The sequence below is a fragment of the Typha latifolia genome, chromosome 13 (genome assembly GCF_019914945.1).
Source record: "Typha latifolia isolate L0001 chromosome 13, TyphaL0001v2, whole genome shotgun sequence".
Lineage (NCBI taxonomy): Eukaryota > Viridiplantae > Streptophyta > Magnoliopsida > Poales > Typhaceae > Typha > Typha latifolia.
In genome coordinates, this window is record NC_133098.1 from 982,770 (window position 1) to 1,006,519 (window position 23,750).

Consider the following 23,750-nt stretch of genomic DNA (forward strand, 5'->3'; position numbering starts at 1 on the left):
AACAAATTCTTAACTATAATTCAAGTCAGATTATTAATTTTGTGTCCATAAAGGCATCCAAAATGTGTGCTCTTAGGTGTGTTTAAACGATGGGACTTTTCCAAGTAGGTTTTCATGGATAGGATCTTAACTGAGCTTAGTCATTTGGCTTCACATCACAGATGGCAGAGTGTTAACTAGCGAGCCAGAGCCAATGACATGATAGCACGTTTTAAGGCTTGTCATATTTATCTATAATTAAGATTATCTCTATTAGATATATTAAAGATTCGAGGATATGGCATATGCTGGTCATCTTGTTCAAATGGAAACAGTTGAATTCTTCTAGTTTTGATCTCAATTGGATTAAAATACGCCTAGTTGTGATTAAATTGGGCAAGAACAGCAAAAGTAGGTGAACTATCATATTAGGATCATGTAAGCCAACTTGTTAATACATATCTGACGGCTAAGATTGCGCCGCCGCTTGTTCAGAGTTATTGAATCTGATAAATCTAACACTCCAGCACAATTTAATTAGAATTCGAACACAATAATCTTACAAATATAATGTTCTTTATATAGCTTACAACATAATGAAACTTAAGCTCTCAAAAGATACCAGACCAGACCAGTGGACAATTTTTGCAAGAGAGTTGTTACCAGACTTTTATGTACATGTTAATCAGAAGAGTTAAAAACTCAGAGACACCCTAACAACAAGTGAAGAGTGGATAATTTGGTTACACTATTACTGCAATGTTACAACAAAAGACTGCTCAACTCAATAGTCTGGTAGTAGTTCTAGGAGGGAAGTGAGCTCCCAGAAATTTGCTCTGAAACATTTGCCAGGCCCTGCATTAACCTAACAATCTCTGCAGTATCATCCAGATAATACTTAGCTTTACTTGGTTTCTTACCAACTGTGCATGCAAAAACCTCAGCCTCAGGGGCTAAAGAGTCGCCGCAGACTGCTCGCAGGAGCACCTCGAACATGTCCTCGTCTGACCGGTCGTCTCCGATACAGAGAACAAAATCTGGTATTGAGCCTCGTTCCCGCATAGTGGCAAGAAGGCGGTCTGCGACAACGCCCTTGCTCACACCCTGCACTCCTTACTTGAATGACCTTAGATAACCTAATATCGTAGTGCATACAAATGGCACATATATCACATAACAAGATTCTATACCTGCGGTTTAACCTCCACATTGTTAGGCCCACTCTTCACAGAGACTGGTTCATTGGCAAGAACACTCCCGAGATGGTTAAGAAGTTCCTTAGCTTGGCAAGATCCGAAATCTGGATCAGCATCCTCATAGCACCAGACCAGCGACGTCTCCTTATTGTCGATTGTCGATCCATCGGTTGTCTCAGTGTAGAGATTCATAACTGGCTCTGCGATTTGTTTCCAGCTACAATCTGACAGTGGAACGCATGTTTGCCATTCTGCATCTCTCCGCAGCCTGGAATTTAACAGGCACTGCCAATTGTTATAAATTGAAGGCATGTTATAATTAGTAGGGAGATCTTAAGATTACTTACCTCAAAAAGTAGCCATGCTCTGCTGCTATACCCAGATTCTCACAGGGGGAGAACCATCCATTTAAGGTGCTTCTGCTCCTTGCGCTTACAAGAAAGACCAAGTTGTTCTTATCAGAACACAAGCTATTTAAGATGTCAATAGACTTGGAATTGGGAGTCTTATCCATTGATGCCTGCGGCATAAGAGTACCGTCGTAATCTAGCAGAATGGCTCGAGTGCTGGTTCTCCGATACGCCGAGACAATGTGCTCGATGGAAAGCTTCCTGAAGTTCGGGTCAAGGGCTACAACACGAAAACCGAGTCCGAATCCAATGCCCCAACATCTCCTCCTGCCATGGTCTTTACAATTCCTCTCCAAGTCCTGGAGGAAACTATTAGCCCAGTATCCAACATGATGTGTGCTAACATATCTAAAATGCTTTTCATGCCGCAGTTGCTTCTCTGGCTCAGACATTTCCAATGCAGAGTCCATTGCATCTGTCACCGCGTCGATATTCCATGGATTCACCCGAATTGCACCGCTTAATGAAGGCGAGCACCCGATGAACTCCGAGACAACCAGCATGCTCTTCTTCGGCTTAGAGGAGCTCAAACCATAAATCTCATCCAACTTTGCATTCCCTTGCCTAGCAATTATGTACTCATAAGGGATAAGATTCATGCCATCCCTAACTGCAGTCACTAAGCAGCATTCTGCAACAACATAGTAGGCCATCCTCTCGTAGAACCGAAGCGGCTTATCGATCAATATAACTGGCTCGTAACCTGATGACCCGAAAGCTTCATTGATCCGTTTCACCATTGCGAAACTCTCTTCTTGGACATCCTTCACATCCTTACCTCGACCCCTTGCCGGATTAGCAATCTGGACCAGGACAACACTTCCTCGCCATTCTGGATGCTGCACTAGTAGCTGCTCAAAAGCTAACAACTTTAGACTTATCCCCTTGAAGATATCCATATCATCTACTCCGAGAAGCATTATCCGACCCCTATTGCAGAACTGCTCGATAAGCTCTGCCACCTTCTTCTCCGTCTCCGGTAGCCCCAACGCCGAGTTCAGCTGCCCCATATGAATCCCAACTGGAAGTATCTTGATACTAACAGTTCTCCCATAATACTCAACCCCAATGTATCCTCTCTTGGACTCATAAGTCAACCCAAGCATCCTACTGCAACACGACAAGAAATGGCGAGCGTAATCAAAAGTATGAAACCCAATTAGATCAGAATTCAGCAAAGACCTCAAAATCTCTTCCCTCACGGGCAAAGTCCTATAAATCTCCGACGAAGGAAACGGGCTATGTAGGAAAAATCCAAGCTTTACACGATTAAACCTCTTCCTCAAGAAAGTGGGCAACACCATGAGGTGGTAATCGTGAACCCAGACGAAATCCTCATCCGGGTTGATCACTTCTAAGATTTTATCAGCAAAGATCTTGTTGACCGAGACATAGGCTTGCCATAGCGAGCGATCGAAGCGGCCACCGAGGTCAGGTGAGAGAGGAAGCATGTAGTGGAACAGAGGCCATAGTTGCTGCTTGCAGAAGCCATGGTAGAAGCGAGAGATGAGATCTTGGGGTAGAAAGGTGGGGACGCAATGGAAGGTCTCGAGGAGCACTTGCGCGACTTCGTCTTGGTCTTGGAGTGGGATTTCTTCACGAAGGCAGCCGACGTAGATGACCTCCATGTCGATGCTTTCCTTGATCTGGAGGAGAAGGCTGTCCTGGTCCCAAGCGAAGGTCCAGCCATGGCCGTCGTGGCGTCGCGTTGCTCGAACTGGGAGCTGGTTCGCGACAACTAAAGTGCGGTCGTGAGGATAATGGTGCGAGTTATCGGAGGAAGAGATGGATAAGTCGTCGTCGGAATCGTCGAGGTCAGGGACTATTCCGGGGGATGTCACTACCCGGGGAATGCGGCGGCCGATTCGACCAGGTGGGGATTCGCCGCAGGCTAAATCGAGGAGGTTGGTGTAGGATCTGGATACCATTTCTACCAAGAATGAGTCAAAACTTCTCTCGGTTTATATCAAATGCGAAACCTTCGTTAAAATAGAGCCCCAAGATTGCTTTTTTCGAATCAAAAGCCAAATTAATATGGAGAAAGCTTGAAAGCTGGGTTCTTTGGATATATATATATATAATATAGATATAATATATATCAAGAAAACTTTGGATCGGCAAAGCTCTAAGTGTGTGTATGTGTGTGTGTGTAGCTATAACTAAAACGCAGACAAGAACAAACAGGGCAAAGCTTTTAAAGAAAAAAAAGCGAGTAAAAGGAGAGAAGGGATGGAAGAGATGGCGAAAGCCCGCGCAAGCGAATCGGAAAGAAGTTGAATATTGCAATTGCGGCGAAGAATCAGAGTACAGCGTGGGAAAGAAATGGCGACGTTCTTCTTCCGCGAAACTACGGCAAAAGATGGAAGAAACTTGGGAGAGATTTAATGTCTAAAAGGGAGGAAGCAAGCAGACAATTACCAACTAGATATGGAGAGACGCCATGGATTTATTAATTCGGACAAGGAGGAGCTGCATTTGGCATTTAATAATGATTATTTTTTCTTTTCTTTTTTCTATCTACTAAATACTAATGGGATGTTAACTTTAACTCGTTTTAATTTTGTTTGAGTGGATAAATTTTGTCCCCCTCGATATCTCCGCAAAGAGACCGGATAAAACTCTCCTGTGGGTCCCGCCACGTCCTCCCCTGCTTCCCTACACGTGCCTAAGACCCTGTCCTGGTCCACCTACACGTGTCGACCCCTCGTGCCCCTCCTGGCGCGTGCCACCTACAGCTGTTCTCTCCCGACTGCCACGTCGACGGCTCCTCCGCCGACGCCAAACAGGAAAGGGGCTCGTAGCGGCATGCGTGGCACTGTGGGACTCACGTCTGCCTGCCAATAAGGTGTTGCGAAACCCTGTTTGCTGCTCATATAAGGAGGAGGAGGAGGAGGAGGAGGAGGAGGAGGGAGAGTAGGAGACGGGGAAAGTTGGGATGACCATCAGCTGGATAAGGATTAAATCCACTCAGCTATAACCAAATCTGAGACAGCGATAAGATAGATGCTCTCTGTTTGCGACCACAGTGCTGGAAACAGGGAAAAAAAATATAATATGAATCGATTTTGGTGATTCCATCATGTAGTAGGTGTTTAAAGAAACAACTCGACGACCGTATTATAATACTAATCAGTTTAGATGGTGATAATAATCAATTAGTATCCCTAATCTTGGTATTTACTCAGGTTGCTCGTGCTTAATTGCTCATTCTTACTTGCCCATGCTGTGGATAAGATTGGTTTTCTTTCTTTCTTTTTATCATTGCTTATTATAGCTTTTCAAATTTAGGATTTGTTACAAGTATGGATACGTACGGAAAGGTTAATAATGATGCACACTTTAGAACAGCTTTATTCGCGCTTTATTTTTTTTTTAATTTTATTTTTTGGGGTAATAATAAAGTAAGTTATCAAATATATAAGAAAATTTCTTATAGTGCTCAAAATTAGATTCAATAAGAATGGGCTAAGAAAGAATTTCTCTGGCTTTTTGAAGGCCCTGTTTAAGGACTTCAGCTTCGCCATGAAGAAGAAGAAGAAGAAGAAGAAGAAGAAGAAGAGGAAGAGGAGGAGGAGGATATAGAACCAGCCCACACTTAAAATCCACATTTCTATCTACAATGGACGAGAAAATAATTATTCAGCTCTGCTTTATTAAAGAACAGAAGCTTAAATTTTGTTACAATCTTGATATTTTCTTTTCCATTTAAAAAAAGAAAAAAAAATTAGAGTGAAGTTAAAAGTATAACATTTTCTTCAACTGTGTAAGCCTTTGGGAAGGCATTGACTTTGTAGACAGGATATCCAAGTCAACCATTACCATTTCAAGAACCTTATCCCCCCTTAATTTCCGTATTATCTGTTTGATTGGGTAAGCTGAACTAGATTAAAATTAGCTAACAGCGCCAAATTTCCATTTTGTCTAATTGCTTAAACTTGATTAACTAGTTAATGGCTGATGCTAATCCTTTGCGTCAATTATTTATGTTTGTTTTCGTTTTCATCATTTAGATATTATACTGACACTGGGTCACTGGGATACTTCTTTATGAGCTAACTTTTCTTATTGGAGAAAGTGGCAAGTTTTTTTAACAGGAAGGAGACAAGTTGGGAGGAAAAGACAAGTAGATATCCCTTATCCATTGAGCACATAGAAGAAAAGAAAAAGTACAACTTGAGCTCTTCATACCACCTTCTTTATTTTGCACTGCTTGTCTCTGTAGATTTCAATTATCACACAACTGGATAAACAAGACAAAACTCTTATTGTACTTTGCAAGTGTTTATCCTAAACCCTATTAATTTCTCTCAAGGTAGCTCTGTTTGATGAGCATTGGATTTCTTGTCATACATTCTTCTTCTTTTTATTAAAAAAAATAGCCATCCTTCGTATATAAGTTAAATAATTAAATCAATCATTTTAAGAAAGAAGTTATAGTATGTTTAAGTTTTACTCAGATGAAAATTTATTTATATAGTGTGAAAGTTCATCTTTACGGCCAAGCACTTTCCCACTCAGTTCAATTCTTCTTTTAGGTAACGTGCTAAAAAGTATAATGCATTAGATCTTATTTAGATGGATGGTTTCATATCATGTCAGTTTCAGTAGATTACAAAAGAAAAATAGAAATTCCAGCAGCAAGCCATGAGCTCCCATTGGCCCTCGGCACAAAATTCAATGAAATCCAAGGAGGTAAGTTCAATGTATGAGAAATTTTAATGGCCAAGGGTCCACAGATTGACTCACTTGTTTTGTTGCTTCCCATCTCTCCATTTCAATGCTATTAAAAACGGGTGTTTGGCAATTTTTGGATCGATTCATTCATAATTTGAATTACTTTTTTATAATTTTTAAATTAGAATAATATTTATAACTTTGTAACTTGTTTATAATCCACGTAACGAGTTTATTTTATGTTTTTATTTGTTTGATATTTAAACTTGACCTGGAGGATTCACACTCAACATTGATTGAATGAACCAGTGAGGTGATGCTTTGTGGAACTGAGAGAATAAAAATGATCATTAACACCAATACAAAGCAGCACTCCGCTGCAGCCATTGATGTCATGAAAGCTAATATGCTTCTGTCTGAAAGCATTGCAAAATGATGCTAACACCTGACTTACAGCTCTGAGTATTATGTGACATATCGCAAGAACCTAACCATGAGAAGGAGTGCAGTAGTGTAGCCCATTAAGGGGAAGTACAACTATGAACTGTCTTCCTGCTTGCAGACACCCAGGATCATTAGGAGCAGCATTAGATCAGCACATGAATAATAATCCATTTTGTCTGAAATTATGCACTCCAATTTATTTCCAAATGTTCAGCAAAAATACAAGGAACTGAGCAAGTTAAAAGCTATGTTTTACTGAGTTTAATGGCTCAGCTCTTAGAACCAATTCACGAAGCATCGAGCAACATTCATCAATGGAAACCACGAGGAAGGAGATTATCTTTTATTAAACATGATTAAGCACAGTGTTGCTCTGTTTATATTGAAAAGGTTTCACACCATGGACCAGGTGCCATTAGGATGAAGTGAGAAACTAGCATCACGGAGCACGCTTTAAACATTATGATACATCAGTTAGACACCATGCTTTCAGTTTCTTTGACAAAGCCATCCCCAGTCCACTCCTTGTCTGAATTCAAGCCCTTTCTTATAGCTTTTCTTTGTCTGATTGCCTCTTGTTGCCGCTGCACTAGATCAGTATGGGTAGTAAAGTACTGAAGGGAGACCCTGCAATGATAAAACGGCTAGCGATCAAATTGTCAGAAATATATTTAAGGGGATCAGCTAAAGTTGAAAGATAATAGCCAATAAGAATTTTTGGCTTCAACACAAATTAATCATAGTGCTCACCAGATTAGTATGTTATATACTTATACTGACTGAAGATTGTTGCACCATTTACAGTTACTTATTATAGTCACTTATTATCAATGCTCAGATATAATACTGTACCAAAGAGAAATGTGAGCTTTAGAACAAGTGATTCCGAGCGAATCAATATCTCTTGTCATTGTCTATCTTGCCTAGAGTTAGGACCCTTGCCATTAAACAAATGTAAACTCATTACCCCCGGAAGTCTTCAATTGAGGAAAAGTTGTGCTTTCTCATGAAATCCTTTAGCTCATCGCAAAGCTTTTTCACGAGGCCATAGCCATGCATCATGACACCCGTGCATACCTATAATGTGAGGAAGAAAAGAAATAAAGAAAATCTCATTAAAAAGTCTTTGAGATGCTATAACATGCACACAGCCAAAATCATGATAAAGGATCAATGAATAAGAAAGTTTGGAAGGTTGCACATTCTAGTATGCAGCAGTTTTCTATACTTTTGAGTCTATGATACATACATAATTTTAGGTTAAAAACGATCAGGGAACAGCAGGAATTGGTGTACAAGTTTATTTGTTTATATTTCTAAATGGCACATGAGGAGAGAGAGTCATAAAATGTACACATCACCATGAGTCCGACATATAACAATAAGTTCAAATAATTAAAAGCATGAGGAGCTGAAGTGTTTTTCTTTGACTTATTCTTAATAGAAGCCAATAGAAGAACATAAGGCTGAGAATACTATTTCAAGTTCATTAAAGGAGGGATGAAATTGCAGAAATGAAATCATGCACACATTCAGAAAGCAAGATACTGTAACAACATTGTCCTTGCAAACCATTAAAAGAAGTACTGATTATATACCAACCTGAACAGTATTTGCTCCAAGTAGAATAAACTCAACAGCATCATCACCTGTCTCAACCCCTCCTATGCCAGAAAGTGATCGCTCATCACCAAAATCAGATTTCAGCATCTTAGCGATCTGCATTACCTTTCCAAGTGCTATAGGATGAACTGCTTTTGCAGAATAGCCACCAGGTGTAGAATATCTACAAAAGAGAAATGCAGAGTTCAAAAATACAATTTTATATAGCACATGAAGAAAGAATGTCTGATGAAGCATAGCTAACCCCTCAACGCAAGGTTCTGGACGTAAAGTATTGAGATTGATCCCCATCACACTCATGATTGTGTTAATAGCAGAAACTCCCTCACATCCTGATTTCAGAGCCACCCTTGCTGGCTGAATGGCACAAGAGAAGAGAACACCTTTATTGACAAATACAAGGATAACTAACTACAAATAGTGGATTAAATATTTGAGTGAATTCTGAGTTGCATTGGAGCATGCAGACAGCAACAACAAATTGTGGGCTTTTTTGCAATATAAGGATTTTCATATCCAGATTAAAAAAACACAGAATAGTCGATAGTCAAGCCAAATTATCATTTGATTCTTATTTCGTCTTCATCTTGCTTCTCTGTGTGTACATTTTTCCTTAATTTTGTACCTCTAATAACTTGCATCTCCTGGATTATGAGTATAACAAGGAGCTTGAAGAGAGAAAACTGTCAACCTGTGTAATGTCTGTTATGTTGGGAGTCATCTTTGCCCAAACAGGTACAGTAGCTTTTTCATTAATCCATCCACAGACTTCCTCCAGCAAAGCACAATCTTGCCCCACTGCAGCACCCATTCTTCTCTCCGGCATGCCATGAGGACATGAGAAATTTATCTCAAGGGCATCCTAAATGAGGATAAGATTACTTAATTTCTTTTGATCAAGACGAGAACAAGCTAGGATTCAGAGAATAGAAGAGGAAGTATACCACTCCAGTTTCCTCAACCCGTTCGATTAGTTCTTGCCAAGCAGCTTTGTCATACTCCTCCATTATTGAAGCTATAAGTATCCTGTCTGGAAACTCGTCTTTTAGCTGCTTGAATTCTTTTAACATTGTTTCCAGAGGCCGGTCGCTGATAAGTTCAATATTTTCCCATCCAATAATTGGTGCCTTGGCTGAGCCATTTGATCCTGCCCGAAGACGAGCATAACGAGGAGTTACATTAATAACTTTGGCAGCATCCAGTGACACCTATTATCCACAGTACCAATTTCAGCTCTTGGGGGCAAAGAACAATAACATAATTACACGTATCCTTCACTTTCTTGTGAACTAAATTACATGCAAGAAAAAATAATAGAAATTTCCAGCACTATTGACTACAATCATGATGATTTAGGGATCACAGTTTTGAAGAAGATAAAATGCTAATTTGAACATCTCAAAGTAGCCAACTGATACTGGTCTCTTTTGGTCAATCACGAGAGTCCATGTCACTATAGATATGCATAGCAGGCACTGATATCTCACCAGTAAGAAATCCCACAAGGTCATGGATCTTAGGCCCAATTATTTGGTCATGCTCAACAAAATAGTAACGAATTCCCCGACATTGATGGAGGCTGTAGCCATTGGATCAAGGGGTTACATAGAAGGGATCAATCTGGGGTAGGTAACCTTGCAGCCCTGCTACAGTAATGAACTGAAATCTTTTTACCAATTCTAGGAGAATTTACTCTCTAGGATCTCAAACTTTTATATTCTAACACACCTTATAATCAGATCAAGAAAGAAAATACGCTATCTAGGAGTCCCACATAAAAAGTAGAATAATTCTCAGGAACACCCTGCGATCAGATCCTGTAGGAGAATTACTATCTTTCAATCCAAGTAAAATTCAGCAAAAACCAACGGTCCCCCCTGCAAGCCCAGCATGATCATATCACCATCGCTGTACATAACACCCTAGTTTTCGAAAGATCGCCCATTAAAAAATCGAAAAGGACACCTAAAACATAAAATGGTAGATCCCCTGGATCCGACCCTATTTTATCGTCCCCTACTATTCCAGAGCCATCTTTTCTTTTAATTTTTTTTTTAAAAAAAGAACCATCTTTTCTCAATTCCCGCAACGCGATTCAATTCACAGCGAAAGAAGAAATGAACAAAGAGGAGGAGAAAAGTTACGGTCTTGGCGATGACGGCGCCCCACCCCTCGTCGAAGGCCCTCTTCATCACGGTGTAGTTGGTCCCAGGCGGGCCGGATCCGATCACAAACGGATTCGGCATCTCCAACCCATTAACCCGCACCGTGAGGTCGGGCTCAGCTCCTGCCTTCTCCCCTGCCGCCGCCGCAATCGGCCGGAGCGCTACTGCTTTCCGCCGCCGGACTTCGGGAAGCCGCGGCTTCCTCCATTCTAGGATCGAGCTCCTCTCAATCGAGCACCTTAAAGACTCCATTTTTACACCTCTATCTCTCTATACTATCACAAAGAGAGAGAGAGAGAGAGAGAGAGAGAGAGAGAGAGAGAGAGAGCTCAATCTCTAATCGCTGTCTCAATCTCTAAATACGACTGGCTTTTAGACTTTTCTTGGTGGGAGAAGGAGCAGAGAGAGATAAAAGGGAGAGTTTGATAAGTTTGGTGCTAGATGTGAGCTGGCGATGGAATCTAATTTTTTAGGAACAAGGATCGGCCATGACGTGGATACTCTCTCTCTCTCTCTCTCTCTCTCTCTCTCTCTCTCTCTCCAACGGTGTGTTATGCTGTAAATTGGTATATTAGCATTAGCGAGAATGCATGCACGCTTCCGAAAGAACAGCAATTATATATTAAATCCAAGCAAAGCGAACAATCTTACCTAGGGGAAAGTGAAGGGTCTAATTTCTCGGTTACATGTAAATCAACACGGATTAGATCAAATACCAATTGCGAAGGCAAGGTGGTTCACTTGTCACGAGACTATTGAAATAAGTCGTCTTTTGGTCCAGTACAGAGCACCAGTAGTTGTTCGACCTGCTGTTATTTATTGTTTTTAACGTTCTTGGTGTAAATTACCGTCTTTATTCAGTAGAAATCCAAGAATACAGGTAGGACGGATAAAACTGAAGACATGCACCACTACCAAACAAGTTGCAAATCAGAGAGCCAATTGCAAAAATTCCCACGAGCTCAATTCTCTACCAAGTTAGCTTGATTAATGGCTACCCATGCTTACCGAGAAATAATATACAACAAACTTAAAGCCATCAATGCCACGTAATTATTATGGAGCTAACCATATAAACTAAATTTGATTAGCGTAATGGAGAGAAACGAAAGGACCCCATCAAGATATTCAGACATTCAGTGTCACTAAAGAACTACCTCCATTGCTTCTCATCATCTCTTTTGACTGCTTCGTAAAGATGAGATGGTAGCTTTCACGCAGTCGTCAGCATAGTGATCATCATAATCATTCTAAAATGGAAAACATTACAATCGATTGTGAACAAAAATTTTATCTGCTTTAACATGTGAAGTAAACATGTCGTTAAGTCTGACTGATTGAAAATTTCTTCTTGCTTATGACTCCCACTGGCAAGGAATAAATCTTAATCTCCTCTAGTACATACTACAAATTACAGGTAGCGAAATTACCCATTAAATGATATATTACGTACAAAATCTCCTGAAGCACTTTGGAGGATGCCAAGATAAAACTGTCGCCTAGAACTGTGAAAACTGGACTATTTTGCTATCGCATGTAGTCTATTCAGTCCTGTGGTCGCCCTTCACAAAATAGGAGCTGTGCAAATCGTAGAAAATAAAAGGCAGTCACATACTAGTATATATGCTAGATCCATGACATGTTTCAAGAAGCAATTAAACAGAAAAAAGCTTTCTACAAAGCAATTACTGATTCACAAACCTATTTCACAATGCAAAGTCCATTTCGGCCTTCTTCAGACGTTGTGTCACCGTAGAGTAAAACTCAGGTTCCTCTTCCTTTATCTGGTCGACTGTTGTTGATTCATGCACATCCGCCTGGACAAACAGACTTGGCTCAATCACATGAATTAACCAAAATAAATCGCTAGCAGCCAAACAAAATAGTAGCTGATCTATAATCCAGAAAAGATTGAATGACCGACATAAGGGGGGAAGCAAATTGTATAGTGAACTGCTAATCTATCATAGCTAATGAGCTAAAATTCAGATAAAACTTTGCCTTATGAGCTAGCAGTAGTTTGGCAGAGCCACGAAACCTTATATTCACCACAATTGGAACTGCCTGACCATTGTAAATTAAAAGAAAAGGTGCTTGATCGTTAATATATAGTTAGGCTTGTTTAGAATTCAATAAATCTTTAATACAGAACACTTTTGTAACTACAGGATTCGGACTGGGATTCAATAATGAGTTGCTCATAGATGAAGCTAGGCATTTTCCACCTGGGGACAAAGATTAACAAACCCCGGGGCAATATTGTGGATACTGAATACTAACACACGATCTCTAGTCTAACCCTACATGCATACATTTGTAGGCATACGTACATAGCTGAATATTATAGGTGGAGCTAACTACATTTTCACCTAGGAACAAGGATTATCAAATCTGGAACAACTCTCTGGATAGATAAGTGTTTAATGTTTTACACTTTTACTACAATACTAGGTATTCCATCTAAAACATGTCTAGAAAAACAAGAGTCAATAATTAGTAGTACTCCAAGTACCTCATTAAACTTAAGAAGGATCAAATTCGCAACTGTAGCTGGTCTTGATTTGTCCCACCTGAAAAGCAGAAGATAATAGAAAATGCCATAACAAGATACCCCATTGTCAATCTGAAATACTGACAGCCAGGTAATAACTAACAGTGCAATCTGAAAGCTTTTAGTCTTATTTAGATGAAACTCTAGCCATACAATTATATGTCATCTATGAAGTGCACACAAATTGCAATTCATATGATAATGTAAGGAGAATCACGCATGGGAAGCTCAATTTGCTCAACTAACAGAGATGGCATGCTAGTCGTTCAAAAGCAAAGAATTGACGAATTCATTAGCTATGTCAAATAGTTCATGCAGTTGTGCCAAAAATTGCTATGACATAGTCCAGGAATATTCATTTTTCATATCTGAATTAGATAGCCAGAGCTAAAGCTGTTCTCTTGAAATAATTTCCACTTCTTGAGACACTATTCAGTATTGAGATGATAGACTTTGTAGAATGCAGATTACACAGCATAGGAGCTGCAGACTGTTCATACCACAAAGGAAAATACTGGTTTTCTACTTAACCCAGTTTAAAAAACCAATCTGAATGTTTTATGCACGTGACTGCACATGCTTCTGTACAGCAAAGCATATCCAGCTTTGCAGGGCAATTATCCAGCAAGTGACAATTGAGCACTACTTACTAAAGGTGAACCTTGGAAACCATTGAAATTGTTCCAGCATGAATAGCATAAAAATAATTGAGTAAGTGGATGATGAAAAGTTGACCAGCTAGCAAGTGTGATCAGGCTCAAGTCAAGGACAAAGGATTCCTGACAGTAAATAATGTGAACTCACCCACCCAAGATGGGCCAGCCCTAGAGCATGAAAATTGTGAACTTATGCAAAGAACATATAACCGGTCCGACTGACAAATCTAGGATCTGATCTAACTTGATAGTATAAATCACTAAGCTACAAACAAAAGGTAATTCAAAGAACTCAGAAGATAGGGAAAAATGCTACCGGGCTAGATTCACATCGAAGGACAAAACCCAAAAAGGGATGGCCAAATAAATAAAGAATAACATAACTATCATTGATGAAATCTTATCACGATGATCTTCTGGTGATAAATTTAGTAGTTAAAAAAGTGAATGTACCTTACAAGCATCAACTCATTCACAGATCGCCACATTTTACGACCAACATCCTTCTTACTTTGATCTCTTGCACTTCTGCCATGCCACAGTTCTTTGACGACATACATCACCTCTTCAACATCTACCTTAAGATTGAATAAATGTAAAAGAAGGTTATTAGCATGAAAGTTTCATTAGGAAAAGTAGGATAGGCAATTCCTTTATAATACATGTAATTTGCCGGAAACATAGTTCGAGAAAAGAAGTGGGACAATCAATTGACAGTATATATAGTGGCAATATTATACCATAACTTGCTCAGCTGAGCCATATGTTAGCTCCTCATGCTCAAGAAGGCGCTGATGAAGAATGCAATAGTGATCCAAATCCAAGCTAACCACTGGTTCAGTTTGAAGACCAATTCCAGCAAGATGAGTCACGACGTAGGAGGCCATTACTTGTCCAAAAATTGCAGGAATGGTTCCTAATACTGGGATAATGCGAACCCTAAAACCTGGTACAATCTGAAATAATAGTTCAATTTAAGTTAGAATGTCAAATGTGGTACATCTGAGCAAGGGAATAATTTTGTAACCATGACTATTCATATTGAATACAGTGAGAAAAATATACTATATGTAGAGAGATGGCAATTAAACATCCATTATTTAACAGAATTTCTCTTCAAATCAGTGACAGCCATTAGGACAGACGGTAGAAATATCAGTCAGCCACAAAATGCATCACATGGAAATAACAGATACCAATACAATAAACAGCACAGAAGTCAGCCCATAATTAACAGAAATATCCTGACCTGATAATCCAATGGATTTTCTTCCTCTCCGGTTGACATTTTAAATGGAAGAAGCTTCACTTTTGGCTTCTCTAGAGAAAAAACTACGGGTATTCCACCCTCAATTCCATAATCCTTTCTCAAACGATATCTCACCTACAAGAAACATTACTCATAGGTGAAATTATCATATGATTTGCCAACTAGATAAAGGATGCAAGGAATAACTAACACACCCAGATACTCGTGCAGATGTAAGGAAATATTCAAAAGAAATGTACTTGCATATCAAATTTCTCTATTCAGTAGAAATAATGTTAAATAAATAAATGATGAAAGAATAATAGACTGTTACCGCCCGAGAGAGAGGGTCATTGCTTGATTCTCTCAAATCAGCAATACGAATTCGTGTTGGATCAGCTCTAGCGCCAGCCCCCATTGCAGAAAGTACCAGCAAACCTCTACGTACACATGCAGCAAGTAGTGCCACCTAAGATAGATAGAGACAGTTAAATAAGGAAATCAACTAATCACAGTTATCATCCTATTTTAGTGGATAAGTACTTGTCCCAAATATTGGCAAGTATTGCTCAAGGATAACTTGTTGGTAAGATAGTAGTGTCAAGAAGTTTCTCCATAATCCATACAGCCATACTAGTTAGAATGTAAAGTTCATGATCAGGACCAAATTAACCGATCCCCAGGGCAGCCTGCTACAATATAGAGAGAACAAGAAAAGGATGTTTATGGATATTAGTTGAGTCAATAATGATTTGCTAGCTTGACTTGAAAATTGAAGCTAAGACGTTCATGCAATTGTAGAAGACCTCCCATTTAAGACCCAAGAAAAAGAATAAAAGGCAAAGTTTATGTTCTGCATATCATATCATGTTCCACAAAGCATAGGTAGGGATATAATATATATGGAAATGTCAACCAACAAGTTTGCCACAATTTGGTGAAACTCACTACCTTAGTGTCAATATTATCAATGCAATCGAGAACAAAATCAGGCTGTCCGGAGAGAATTTCCTCCTCTGATGATGCATCATATAACTGCACTCTTGCTTCAATTCGGCATTCTGGATATATCTCTGAAAAATGCTTCTGCAGGCATACAGCTTTTGGGATCCCAACATCACCTCTAGTGGCCACAGCATGTCGATTCAGTGATGAGAGCGATACCTTTCACATATCATGAGTTCCCCATTAATGTCCACCTATTATCAATATGTAATGTCATGGATAGAAATAAACAAAAAAAAAATTATTATTTGTTGCTTAGTACAACTATTACATATAGAGGAAAGCAAGAGCAATTAGTTGCTACTCAGTAGTCATTTTTCCTGAATATTCTCAAACGTTCTGAAAAAACATACTGCATATCTCTAAAGCACAAGTACTTCTAAGAGTTATGTTTATCAGCAATGTAGTGTGTTAAAAGCAACAGATATTATAAATACCTCCAGGCGTATCACAATTACTTGTAGGAACTAAGATGTTTCATATCATGAAAGGTCATATGTAGAGATAGAAAGAGAAGCATAAAAGTTCTACCGATGATGTATGATGCCAGAACCTTAAAATAGTCCACAGTAGCTTTACAGAAGCAAATTATAAAGTATCTATTGGTTCTTGCTCAGTAATTTTATATTTTTATATGCCCTATATCTATGAAGTAATTATTGATTGTTCCCAATAATTGTAAAAGATGCTTGCTACTGCAAACGTAACACCTCACAAAAGTGCTAATAGGACAAAATAGGTAATCAAAAGTTTGAGGAAAGAAAAAGGATATATTGCCACAGATAGTCACAATGAAGTGCTAAAGCACTCATGCTATGCACCAACTTTGCATAAATAATCCGATTAACAGTATATTAGCAAGCAATTGCTGCAATCCCAATTTCCCAGGAGCAATGACAAATATTGAAACTCACCACTGTTATACACAATAAAAGAAGATAACTACACCATCAATAACAAAATAAAAATTGCAACTATCTGGGGATGGCTATAAACGAAGGCCAATGATATTCTATTTTGCAAGTAGTTTTCAAGTGAAAAATATTATTTTCCAGAGTAAGTGGATAAATTTGTCATGAAGCCAAATTAATATTGGGCTATGGCAAATTGATAATTTTATCATGTCAACAAATCAAATTATGTAATGACCTTTAAATCTATTAAATGAAATTTCAAAGTTTATTTTGAAGATATTGAGCCGGTTTGAGTTAGGATGTGCTAATCTTGACCAAGTCCTGGCCCAACTAAACACCTAGGTGGGTCATGAATGCATTGACACTAGACAAGTAGCATAATGCATATTCGCACATTAATAAACATCCCAACAAACCTGCCTTCAAATGTGAGGTTTCCATAACAACAGATTAATAAGAAAAGAGGAAAACAGAATTGCAGGTGCATAATACTGTTTGCAAGCACAGACCTGATCAAAATCAACAAGGAGGAGCCTACCAACCCCAGACCTTAAAAGCATAGAAGCAGCATGACTACCAACTCCTCCAAGACCAATAACTACAACAAATGATTCCGTCACTTTTCTTTGTGATTCGATACCAAAAAATTGAATATTCCTATCAAGAAAACGAAAGAAACAAGATAAGTACCTGGGTGACAAGTTCAATAATTATTTGATAGAACTGCAAGTAACTCCAATACATTTAACATTACTCCTTAGATAGTCTCTAGAACCTTCTGATTTTGTTCAGCTAATCACTCTCAATAACAAGTTACTTAAAGATTACAAATAGAGTTCTTATTTCAAGAAAAGTGACAACATCAACAAATAATAGGTAAATGTGGATTAATAGAATCCCAGTTGTCTTCTATGCCAACATGGTAAGAAAATAGGAGGGGATGATCTGAAGTATTCTGTACAATTACTAAGGTTAAAATCAATAGATAAAGGAGCAGTAGAAACAATAGAATGGAGCTATCTGATACAATTATCTCAAACTAATCAACTGAGAACACTGCCTTCACAGGGAGTGCATAACTGCCATCTGTACATTCATACATAATAATGAAAAGGAAAATGCTCATGTAGAGTCATACAAGTTCTCATATCTGCTTGCTAAAGCAGAACATAGACTTCTTATGATTCGACTAAATATATGATAGTATAATGTTGAACCTTTCAATTGCTCCATGAGTCAACAATTCGAGCCGTTGAAGCAGAAGTACAAAGTAGTATGGATACAATGCATCTTCATTTTTTCAATGTAATTATAAGCGCGCCTTAATTTAAGGCTGGAGAAAATATCAGACCTTGTAAGTTGCTCAGAGACCACCTCATCTGTCAAAAGGTCTGAACCAACCAGGTTGTCCAGAGCATCCAGTCTATCTCTTGTGCCTCGAAACATTAAGAGGATAGCATGTCAAACATAAGCAGTGTTTACAAGATGTTATTTGCAACTAAGATAAAAAAAAAATTGAAATAAAAAGATGCAAAGAGGAAAAAGACAAAAAATCATTTTCACCCAATATTTTGCTGGTAAAGAAAGTAGAAACAGCTTGGAGAAATAAAGGGACTAAAATAGTAAAAATATCTTACTTCGACTTCCTTAATATCCAGTAGGGAATTCATCAGTAAATTGCAACAATAAAGCTACCGCAGTATCAGACTATACACAGAGATTCGTACTTAAACAGCGCAAATACGATCACTCCATGTCAACATCTGGAACTAAATCCGTCTCTCATTGACAAACTTAAAACAGCAGACAAGAACAACGTAAACAATTACGTGAGCTCTTGTTACTCTTTTAGAGTGGAACCGTCAGATCAATGAGATCGGTGAGTAGAGACTTACCATTAACCTTATTTTCCGACGAAATCCCACTAGGTAGGCAACTCGTTTGTCGCTTCGCAGCGGACCTGCATACACAAAGAAAAAAGTCACAGTAACCAACCATAGACAAGAAATAGATCCAGGTGAGACGATCTTTGACCCAAATGGAGATCAAATGAAGTGAGAGAGAGAGAGAGATGGACCTGGATAAGAGTTTGATCAGAGCTATGGTGGAGAGGGAGCCAAAGACAACACCTGCACCGATCAACAACCATTGCTTCGACCTCTCTCCCATCTCCTCCGGTGAAAGAAAACCCCTAATAAAACCCTAATCTTAGACAGAGGAGACGATGCCGCGAAGACGACGACTCCGGTTTGGGCATTTTTGGAAAAATATCTAAAAGGTGCGATTAATTTGAGCTAATTGGGCTGGGCTCTTAACTATTACTTATGGGCCTCATTTATCGATTCCAAAAGTGGGCTGGGCCAAAGAAACCAATTTATTTATTTTTTTCATAAAAAATCCATCTGTTAAGAAACAATATGAGAATTTTATAAAAGAAATTATGATTTTGTAATCCAAACTCTCTTTTTTTCCCTATATTTTTCATCAAATGTTATTTTTAAATAAATGTCTATCAACGAAGGAATGTTCTATTAGAATAGGGATAGTAATTTCTAAAATATTTAAATTATTATTTCTCTCTCCTCTATTTTGTTTAAGGGCTTATAATTAATATTCATTGTTATGCCATCTTTCTCATTTTAATGGGGTATGGGTTTGATCTTGAAGAGATTAGATTATAGTTTGGGAAATAATGGAGATGGTTTTAATCTATCTAGAAATAGATTTTTAATTTAGTAATGTGGATCAGGGAGAAATATGGCTTAGAAATGATTTGGTTTGTTTCTAGGTTAAAAATATTTTTTTTAAATAGTAGTAAGCATTGTTATATAATTAATTATAGATCACTATTAATGACAGTCAAAGTAATATAAGATATTAAATGAAAAGTATAAAAAAAAATAACGGGCTAAATTATAAAATCCTCAAAAATAAGATATTAATCAGAAAATTATAAAAATGTACCATGTTATTTTTAAATTTTTCATTGAAAATAGGGACCTTTACATAATTTTTAAAATATCATAATTGTCACTATATTATTCAAAATATCAGAATTGTATTATTTTAAAAATGTCCTTCAATTTTTAGTTTAATCTAATTAACCCTGTTTAAAATATAATATAAATTTAAAAGAAAATTATTTAAAAAAAACTATTCAATATTACATGCAATGCCATAGTATAAGAAAATATATTTTATTTTATATGAGATAAAAATTATTGATAAATATTGTACATTCTAAATCTTAAAAAGAAGAGCATTGTAGTTATTTATATGTGTTTATTAACTTTTATAATATTTTTAAAAAGTCAGCGATAATTATATAAAAATTCCTTAAAAATATCAATGCATATATCAGCATTAGATCACAAGTTTTTTCTTTCTTTTTTTATTTTTCCTACAAAGGAGCTAAAAGTAATTAGCTAGTTATTATTCTGGACTAATAAACACTAAAAAAATATCAGAATAAAGTTACAAAAAAAGAATGTAGAAAATACCATGCTATTTTCCTGGTAAATATGAAAAAAAAAAGTACTCGCTCAAAATTTTAAGCCGATTGAAAGAAATAAAATATTTTTATTATTTTTTGTAATGGATTTCTTTCTGTTAAGCACTTGCAGTAGAACTCAAGTTGCCAAGTTGAAGAAGGCAAAGTATTTATTAATGTTTATTGGTCACATTTGTTTATATATATAGAATACTCTTGGTAAATTCATAGGTGCAGACTGATGAGGAAAATAAAAGTATATTATATGTTAGACGATAAGATCGATCATAAAATATAATCTACTTAATGGTGTGGCATCCATCCGATTATCTCACCGAATGCTACATACCAAACCAAAAATATAGAAAAAAAATGATACATTGCATACCATTGTGATAACTGATAAGTTGCAAGAAATGTCTCATTCTTGATACGTGGAAGGACTCAGTTGATAGTAGCCTTCTAGTTGAGCATGTTTAATTTCACACACACACACGCATATATATATATATATATATATATATATATATATATATTTGAAATGGCACTTGAAAGGAACAACTATTTTCGAAGGTAATTCTCTATAATCACAAGTCTAACTCGCAAGCGAAATTTAAAATATTTTTTTCTTACTCTTTCAAAATTATAAAAATGATGATGATCGTTAAAGTTGACAAGTAATTGTATATAACTAAGGTGGTATGTCGGCATCTTCAAGACGGTTGTTGTTGAGGCTTCAGAATTTTGATTAGTATGAGGGAGTCAGATTGAACAATATTGACGAGTAATTGTTTTCCCGAGCTTTCAGCAAGGTAAAATAACTACCATGATCAGAATACTGTTATACCTGCTAGCAATAAAGCTCGCTGTAGCTTTAGCTTTATAAGGGAGAGAGGCAAAAACATCACTCTTGTCTATTTTTTAGAATTTTATGGATGAGAAATTGAGTGCTAGCTTACGAAGTAGATGTCCCACCAACCAACCGAATAATGTAGCTTTGGAGAGCACCAGTGAGCTTTAGCATCAGCATTTGTCAAAAAACGATGAGCACTATAATAAAGATTTGGTGGACAAGTTCTGCAGTTGGATGAGTCAAATCTGGAATCCACCCATTGGATTTTGATTTCAACTTTGAAGTGGTGGGACATCAGATTAACTACAAAGGACCAAGATAAAGCTCCTAGGCTCTTTTCTTTTTATCACTTACAATTTTTGCTTTGTTTAAGACTATCTACCTACTGATTTAGGTTTCTAATTAATATCAAATTTTAACATTTATCCCACAAATCATATCTACAAAAAACTGAGTTCAAACACTATACGCATGAAGTAAAAGCTTCAGCTAAGTGGAGCCCGAGCAAGTGACTAATGCTGTCCAACTTAATAATCCACAAGTTTAGATTAATTAGTTAACTAGTTAGAGATAGTAGGATACAGCTGAGATGTCTGAGTTTGTTTAATCCAATGCCATGTTATATATACACTAGTTAGGAATTATCTGGGAAGGGTATACGTGCCAAAAGCTACTACATCTCGTGGTTAATAAATTAAGCACCATAGGAAACCCATGACTCATGAGCACACGAGAACTCTGCTAAGTTGTATAACTCTTTATTAGCTGCATCTTAACTTGTGGTCTTTATTTTGTATTTCTTTTCTCTCTTTTTTTCCTATGCTCATCTATATATTATTATCTAAATAATATTTTCCCTTCCTCGATACAAACCCCACGAACGTGGCTTATTTATTACCATGCACGTACATCTTTATATACTCAAAAGAAAGACAAAAAAATCCACGTACGTATCTATGATCAACTCACCTATATATATAAATATATATGTACGTGGAAACGACAATATTATAGACAATATATAACAAATACGTATATTATAGGTGGATCGATCTCCAAACTTAGATTATTAAACTTGGAGAGTAATATTAATCATACGTTAGGTTCCGGGATCTCCTACATAACTGTACTCGAATGATCTGGTCAGCTAATACCGGCATTAGATAGCAATAAAATTATCCATGCATACCAAAAGAATAGTCGTATATATATGGTCAAATATTTCTCTTATCCGTTGATATCGGACATATAAATTAAAAGTGACAACTCTTAGTCTATGTCCTTAGTTTATCCTTGTTATATATATGTATAGGGGGGAGATATATATATATATATATAAAAATACGAATTGACTAGCAACTTAGAAAATTAAGTAGAAAACGACATAAGAGAACGATGATAGTTTTTTTATTTTAGACAAAGTGGGGTTGGAGAAGGAAGTGCCAGCTACTAGTCATGAGAGCTTGATGGCTACTTTGAATGAATGACAAGTTTATGGAGGAAAATTATTTCGTATATATTCCGTTAGAATACCACCATTATATATGATGCTTAAGATACATGCATGTCCCAATTAGCCTTAAACCTTTCTCCCCCATCACTCTCCAATATAAGAGATCAAACCCTCCACGTTATTAAACCCACGGCATCATTAAAAAAATAATAATAAGATTGTCACAAAATTCGAGTTCTTGACTAAATTATTTACTCAAATACTATAGTTGCTATCATATAAGCACCATGTTTATGTAGTGATATGTCTTAAATGAGAGCTGTTTTTTTTTAAATATAAAAGCATTTTATCGTCCTAAATTAATAATAACCAACAGAGTGACTTTATAAACTATTTTTTTGTGAAAGCAACTTATTTGAAGATAATCTAATTAGTGGTTGCTTACTTGAAAAATCTGTGGCTTTCTTTCTTCTTAGATCACACATCCAAATTTAGTGTCCTTTCGAATCTTAGTCGGGATACGAATCTTAGTCGGGATACAAAGTTATCGCCAAAAATCCCATAATTCCTTTGTAGAAGGAATATGAGAAAGAAAATAAAGTTTATCTTCAAAATAATGAAGAATTGATTGAGAGTAAGGACATTGCGTGACAGATTTTGCAAAGCATTACCACATAATCCGTAAGCTATATCAATGTCAAGCTTTTTACAATAGAGGAGATCTTTAATACGGAGTTTGTTTGACATAGTTAATTGAAGGAATTCTCCAACGAATAATTATACTTAAACTCCTGAATTATTTGTCAAATTTATATAAGACAAATTCTATTATTTATTCTCTGCGGCATATCGACTCTCTCTAACTACATGAACTTTTTGAACTGTAATTTTCGTTAGTTATCCATTTGATATACGTGGCTATAATGTGATTAATTTTAGATGCTTTGAAGTTCCTATTACCTTTATTTTATAGGTAAAAAAGAGAGAAAATAATTAAGATAAGATGATTATTTAATTTTTTTTCTGGTACGCTATATTAGAAGTAAAATATATTCGCCCATCAAAGTTTAAAAAAAATAAAAATAAAT

General features: G+C 37.0%; 3 protein-coding genes across 3 annotated transcripts; all 3 read right to left on the minus strand.

Annotated features, from left to right (window-relative positions):
• Nucleotides 1-538: 538 nt before the first annotated feature.
• LOC140800344 (alpha,alpha-trehalose-phosphate synthase [UDP-forming] 6-like) lies at nt 539-4,159 on the minus strand. The gene is made up of 3 exons (XM_073155082.1): nt 1,523-4,159; nt 1,170-1,443; nt 539-1,083 (listed from the first exon to the last, which is right to left on the minus strand). The coding sequence occupies exons 1-3, from the start codon at nt 3,511-3,513 to the stop codon at nt 784-786; spliced, it is 2,565 nt and encodes an 854-aa protein (XP_073011183.1). The 5' UTR covers nt 3,514-4,159; the 3' UTR covers nt 539-783.
• A 2,855-nt stretch (nt 4,160-7,014) lies between these two features.
• Nucleotides 7,015-11,036, minus strand: LOC140799555 (dihydropyrimidine dehydrogenase (NADP(+)), chloroplastic). The gene is made up of 7 exons (XM_073153920.1): nt 10,471-11,036; nt 9,271-9,534; nt 9,018-9,188; nt 8,571-8,683; nt 8,306-8,489; nt 7,671-7,780; nt 7,015-7,330 (listed from the first exon to the last, which is right to left on the minus strand). Exons 1-7 carry the CDS (start codon nt 10,741-10,743, stop codon nt 7,174-7,176), a joined length of 1,272 nt encoding a protein of 423 aa, XP_073010021.1. The 5' UTR covers nt 10,744-11,036; the 3' UTR covers nt 7,015-7,173.
• A 730-nt stretch (nt 11,037-11,766) lies between these two features.
• Nucleotides 11,767-19,123, minus strand: LOC140800308 (uncharacterized). The gene is made up of 12 exons (XM_073155025.1): nt 18,944-19,123; nt 18,762-18,826; nt 18,218-18,302; nt 17,376-17,523; nt 15,899-16,111; nt 15,282-15,416; nt 14,948-15,082; nt 14,439-14,654; nt 14,152-14,276; nt 13,004-13,061; nt 12,193-12,308; nt 11,767-12,069 (listed from the first exon to the last, which is right to left on the minus strand). Exons 1-11 carry the CDS (start codon nt 19,033-19,035, stop codon nt 12,198-12,200), a joined length of 1,383 nt encoding a protein of 460 aa, XP_073011126.1. The 5' UTR covers nt 19,036-19,123; the 3' UTR covers nt 11,767-12,069; nt 12,193-12,197.
• Nucleotides 19,124-23,750: the final 4,627 nt, after the last annotated feature.

Excerpts from the sequence above, each read along its gene's own strand:
- LOC140800308 (XM_073155025.1), bottom strand. The coding sequence starts at position 19,035 with ATGGGAGAGAGGTCGAAGCAATGGTTGTTGATCGGTGCAGGTGTTGTC. Across the intron at positions 18,827-18,943 it reads CTGATCAAACTCTTATCCAG|GTCCGCTGCGAAGCGACAAA; the intron begins GTCCATCTCTCT and ends TTGTGTATGCAG. Across the intron at positions 14,277-14,438 it reads GCTCAGCTGAGCAAGTTATG|GTAGATGTTGAAGAGGTGAT; the intron begins GTATAATATTGC and ends TTCAATCTTAAG.
- LOC140799555 (XM_073153920.1), bottom strand. The coding sequence starts at position 10,743 with ATGGAGTCTTTAAGGTGCTCGATTGAGAGGAGCTCGATCCTAGAATGG. Across the intron at positions 9,535-10,470 it reads GCGCCGTCATCGCCAAGACC|GTGTCACTGGATGCTGCCAA; the intron begins GTAACTTTTCTC and ends TGTGGATAATAG. Across the intron at positions 9,189-9,270 it reads GGGTTGAGGAAACTGGAGTG|GATGCCCTTGAGATAAATTT; the intron begins GTATACTTCCTC and ends ATCCTCATTTAG.
- LOC140800344 (XM_073155082.1), bottom strand. The coding sequence starts at position 3,513 with ATGGTATCCAGATCCTACACCAACCTCCTCGATTTAGCCTGCGGCGAA. Across the intron at positions 1,444-1,522 it reads GAGCATGGCTACTTTTTGAG|GCTGCGGAGAGATGCAGAAT; the intron begins GTAAGTAATCTT and ends GTTAAATTCCAG. Across the intron at positions 1,084-1,169 it reads ATGTGGAGGTTAAACCGCAG|GGTGTGAGCAAGGGCGTTGT; the intron begins GTATAGAATCTT and ends TAAGGAGTGCAG.